Genomic DNA, 4,976 nt, shown 5'->3' with positions numbered 1-4,976 from the left:
TTGTTTTGTTTTTATCAGTCTGGGATTGGTAAATAAAAATGTAGGAGTCTGAAATGCTTCCGTTTCATCATGTAATGTCTTAAGTTCATTAAACGCGTGAAAACGCTGCCACGTTTGCCCAGATTCTTCTGGGGGGGGGGAAATGTCTGTTTTTAAAAAACGTTGTTTTCATGGAGACTCCCAGAGAGGAGAAGAGGCTCAGAGCCTGGGTTCCCAAGGGGTAAGAGAAAATATACTTACAGTGAGGGGTTTCAGGAGCGCTGGCATAGTAACCAGCCTCTCCCTCTCTCTCCCCCCTCCCTCCCTCTCTCTCTCCCTAAGATGCAAGATCAATTACTGAGGCTGCTCAAGGGAAAAGGCAGACAAGGAAAGAAAGAGGGAAAAGGAAAAGAAAGGAGGGAATGAAGGAAAGAAGGAAGGAGAGAGGAACAGAAAGGGGGGAGTGAGAGAGAGAGTGCGCTCCGATGGTCTCGCCAGATATGAGTTCTCCCGAGCCTGCTCCTTCGGCTCGGTTTGGCAGCTGCAAGCAGGTCCCGGATCCTCCTTGCCTTGTTCAGACGTTTCCCTAGGGTATCGATTTCCCTCGGACAACTCACATCATCTGTGGTCTCTGCATCGTGTCCTGGTGTGGAGAGGAGTACCAATGCGAATAGCCCGGCATGTAGCTGTTGGGGGGCATACTGACGCCCTTGGCTGAGGCGGAAACGTCCCACACTGGAGGCAGCGCTGGCGAGCGCGGCGACAGGGCCGCTGAGCCCGGGAGAGGGTCGCTCTCGTGCGGGTTACTGCCTTGCTTCAGCAGTTTCTTAAACTTAGAGCGTTTGTTCTGAAACCATATCTTCACCTGGAACGAAATGCAGCAGTGATTATTAGGCTCCAAAACATCCACCCGGTGCCTCAGCTTGAGGCTTTGGAAGCAATTCTTTAAAATAATGATGATGATGATGATGATAAAAAACCTTGCAAACTCCAAACCCTTAAGTCCTTGCCTTCTTTCACCTCTTTCTAACCTCCTCTTCCCTTCATCCTACCCTCCCCATTTACTAGGTATCTTGTCTGGACACCTAAACTTCAGCTGGAAGCAAACCTAGGTTTAAAAAGAACAGCATAAACAAGAATAAATAAAGTAAAAATGAAGGTGAATGAGGGTTCGAAGTCTAAAAACTCTTTTTGGATCAAAGTCAACTGAATTCACTTTTTTCTGATAGTCTGTTTTTTAAAATATATTTACCAACCCCTAAACTTGGCATCTCCTTGCATGGATAGTAAGCAAATGACTATGAACAGACTAAAGCCTGTACATTTATAGCCAAATGCCTTGAATATCCCTATGCATATATTGCACGTGCCAAAGGCTGTGCATGGGGCATCTTTCTCTCTGCATCAATACATCCCCATAATCCTGTAGAGATTAAGGACTGTATGTTGCTTAGTCAAATTGTGGTCAGCAATCATCACATGATTGTTAGTGCAGTCACTTAAAGTCAAAGGGCCCCTGAAAATTAAAGGGGAATCAGGAATTGGGAGAATATCTAAGCTAACATACCAGGTCTCCTTTATTTGAAGAAGGAGATTCTATGGTGCAGCTTCCTTTACCTTTAAAATTCCTTAGCCATAGGAATTTGCTTTTCCAAGAGGAATACAAGTTACTGTGTAGCAGGAATCCCTTCGTTTCAAGCCCCAAATATTTCCAGTGGCAACATGGCAAGAGAAAGCAGGCTGAATTGAAAAGAAGAGCTTAGGAGCATCTGTTCTAAGGTACCACACAATCATTCCCTAGCAAGAGTCTCATAAAACCTGAAGTCCCTTTGCTGAAGATCACCCACCTCACTTGAGGCCTAGCACCCCATGCAGCTAAGTTAATCAACAAGGACAGAAACCGCAGGTGATTGCAGCCTGGCTTTATGACCAGAGTCCTAATATATCTGCCTAAGCCCCTTCCTGTGAAGTCTGAAAGGCCCCATATGTCTTTCAAATTAGTAGGACAGCAGAACTTCACCAACTGTACTTAACTGAGGCTTCACCTGCTGTAATTTGGGGAGCATTTCTCTTTGATCTCCACCTCTGCCATTGCTCCCAAGTGCTGAGCTCTGGGGAGGTACCACAGCTTGCACCAGCCAGTCACCGGGCATGATTTAACCACTGAGTTTAGGGCACTCTTCAGAAAAACTCACTTCACCCATCCTAGGATGAATAATTGGCACCTTGGTCCCTCTGCTAAATCCTATGTTGGGGCCTATGACTATTTCCCCTCTTCATTTCACTTCATATTTCTTTCTTTCTATGTCGACAAGCTGAAATCCTTACGTTCCAGGGCCCACAAAAGGATCCTTCACATCTACATGTATAGGTGTATGTGTACATATTACATATATACACATATATGTGTATATGTACATACACACGTCTTAGTCTGCCTCCTGGCCTGAACATTTTTTTTCTCTTTCTCTTTCACGTTCTGTTTTGAAACAGGACTCAAATAAATGATGAGCTTGGTCACCAAAAGACACTAGACTGAGGTGGGGTCGCTGAGAGTTGGGAAGACGTGCAAATCCAATCCAGCGTTCAATACCAGGTCATTTATTCCAAAACTGTGTTGTCCCGGGAAAGTGCGTAACTGCAGCAAAGGCAGGATTTGTCATTAATCTCCTTCCATCCTTGGTTGACTAGGCCAAGAATTCCTCCCGATGTGCTCCCTGCCCGATCTGCAAGCAGGGCCAGCATTTCAGGGATATTCGGGCTCCTTGGGAATTACCTGTGTTTGTGTCAGTCCTAAGGAAGCTGCCAGTTCAGCTCTCTCGGGAAGGGCCAGGTACTGAGTCTGCTGAAAGCGATGGTTTAAAGCCTGGAGCTGCAGGCTGGAATAAATGGTCCGAGGCTTCCGAATCTTTTTCCCTTTTCCATTGAACCTGATTTCCCCGTTTTCAATCACTGTAGTTTTTTGTTGATCTAAAAGCAAAGGATACAGAGGAGCAGTCACTCGTGAGGCTACTTCTGCAGTATCCCTAAGCGTACGCGGGGTCACCCCAAACACCAATAAGGTTTTTTTTTTTTTTTTGAGGCGTCCCCACGCCACCCTGACCTCCCAGGGTTCACGGTGCCCGGGTGTTCCCAGAGGCTGCAAAACCTTATCCCAGCTTCTGGCTCTGTCACTAACAAGGATCCGTGGCTAGAACGAAAAAGCGCTCTCGGGCCTCGGGCAAACAACCTCGCTCTGCCGCAGCAGAGGCGGCACCGGCCGCAGTCTGGGGCGCGCGGCGCCGTGGGGCGGCTGCTTTCTCCGCTGAGTCCGGCCCTCCCGTTCTAGTTTTACGGTGCCTTACGCTGTGCTTGAACCGCTCTGGTGTTTATGCGGCCGGTTGACTTGATGTCACTAGCTCCAAGCCCAGTATATTCAGACCCTCGGTGTGTTCGAAATGATTCTGCTGAAAGGAACCCAAACCCCAAACAAAATATAATATGTACAACACTCAGACCAGGTCCGGGGCAGACTGAGCCTCTCACGGCAACTTTGCCCCCTCGGGTGCTGAGAACCATCCGCCCTAGGCCGTCTGCTTCGCCTCCACGAACAAAGGAGCAGACAACAGTGTATCGAAAACTCAGAGGGAGGGGTTCCGATCAAGGGTGAGGGTGGCAGGACACCTCAAAGCCCACGGGAAACAGACCAAATGTCAACAGCTTAACCAGAGTCAGAGGCCATGCCACCCTTCCTCTGGGTCACCGAAGCGCACCGGGCGACCCATGCAAAGTAGGCCACTGCTTCCCAGATTGTATTGGGGAGCAAAACACGCTCCCCAGTTCGGCCCCAAAACGTCCTCAATCCTGCCACTAACACGGGTTACAGCCCGGAGGGGAGGAAGGAGGCTAAGGGTGCACAGACCCGGCGGGTTGGAGAGCGCAGTGACGGCCAACTCGTTGAGCGTTGCCCGAGCCGAACAGGAGGCGCGGCCCCAGCAGCGCGCGGGAGACTGGGGAGCAAGGCAGGTCGCGCCGCTGGGAAGCCGGGGGTCCGCGGCGGCGCGAAGGGGCCCGGCTGGGCGAGGCCGGCAGGCAGGCGCCAGGCGAGCGGGCGCGCACGAGGCCTGGCCGGGGGCGCGCCGAGCTGCCTGGGGGAGGGGGCCGGCGGCGGCCGGGGCGTTGAGGAAGTGAGCGGGGCGGGCGGGGTGGGGGGCAGCCGGGAGGCGGGAGAAGCGAGCTGCCCCGGCGGCCTCTCACCTGTGTCGTCCCCTCTCGTCTGGGCGGCCGCGCTGCTGTTGTGGTAGGACTGGAGGTAAGGGCTGTGCTGCGAGTGGCTCAGGTAGGGGTAGGCGGCGAGCGAGCGGTGGTTGTAGGAGTTGCCGCCGCCCGCCGCGTAGGGCGAGCCGTGGTGGTGGTGCTGGTGGTGGTGGTGGTGCGAGCCGGCCGCCGCCGAGTGCAGGCAGTGCAGCGGGTAGTGCGCGCCTGCCATGGCCGGGGAGCTCTGCTGCGAGGGCGGCGGCGGCGGCGGCTGCTGCTGCGGCGGCGGCTGCTGCTGCTGCTGCTGTTGCCCGAACTCCATGAAGGCGGATTTGGACGAGTCCTGGCCTTCCAAGCCGTCAGCCATCGTAGTCATGGTCATCATCAAAACTTTGGGGGCTGGAGAAAGCCTTCTCCCGGGTTTCCTCCACCCTCCCCCCACTTGGCTTGCGCCGCTCTCCCCTCTGCAGCCACCTTAGCTCTTGGGATCCTTGCAAAAAAAAAAAAAATTAAAGGGGGGGGCGGAGGTGGTTCTCCCTCTCCCTCGCTCTTCTCTAATGTATATATTTTTAATATAAAGAGATATAGTGAGCGGGGCCTTGTTAACTCAAAGGGAGGAGGAAGGGGGAGGGATGGGAGAGGAGAGGGGGAGGGGGAATCTGCTCTCCCCCCCTTCGCTTCCCCCCTTGGATTTTTTGGGGGCTGGTGCAGTTTAAGGCAGAGATTTTAAGGTGGATTCTGCGAAAGTTGCGCGTCTGCTT

At 52.5% G+C, this 4,976-nt stretch overlaps 1 protein-coding gene across 1 annotated transcript; it reads right to left on the bottom strand.

Annotated features, from left to right (window-relative positions):
* Positions 1-592: 592 nt before the first annotated feature.
* DLX6 (distal-less homeobox 6) lies at positions 593-4,600 on the bottom strand. Its single transcript, XM_037136686.2, has 3 exons — positions 4,216-4,600; positions 2,756-2,949; positions 593-844 (listed from the first exon to the last, which is right to left on the bottom strand). Exons 1-3 carry the CDS (start codon positions 4,598-4,600, stop codon positions 593-595), a joined length of 831 nt encoding a protein of 276 aa, XP_036992581.2.
* Between the last annotated feature and the right edge of the window lie 376 nt (positions 4,601-4,976).

This window comes from Artibeus jamaicensis, unplaced genomic scaffold (assembly GCF_021234435.1).
Source record: "Artibeus jamaicensis isolate MK-2021 breed Jamaican fruit bat unplaced genomic scaffold, CSHL_Jam_final contig_923, whole genome shotgun sequence".
Taxonomy (NCBI): Eukaryota; Metazoa; Chordata; class Mammalia; order Chiroptera; family Phyllostomidae; genus Artibeus; species Artibeus jamaicensis.
Note: the sequence above shows the minus strand (reverse complement) of the source record. Positions and strands in the feature narration are given on the sequence as shown.

Excerpts from the sequence above, each read along its gene's own strand:
- DLX6 (XM_037136686.2), bottom strand. The coding sequence starts at position 4,600 with ATGATGACCATGACTACGATGGCTGACGGCTTGGAAGGCCAGGACTCG. Across the intron at positions 2,950-4,215 it reads GACGAGAGGGGACGACACAG|ATCAACAAAAAACTACAGTG; the intron begins GTGAGAGGCCGC and ends CTTTGCTTTTAG. Across the intron at positions 845-2,755 it reads TAGGACTGACACAAACACAG|GTGAAGATATGGTTTCAGAA; the intron begins GTAATTCCCAAG and ends ATTTCGTTCCAG.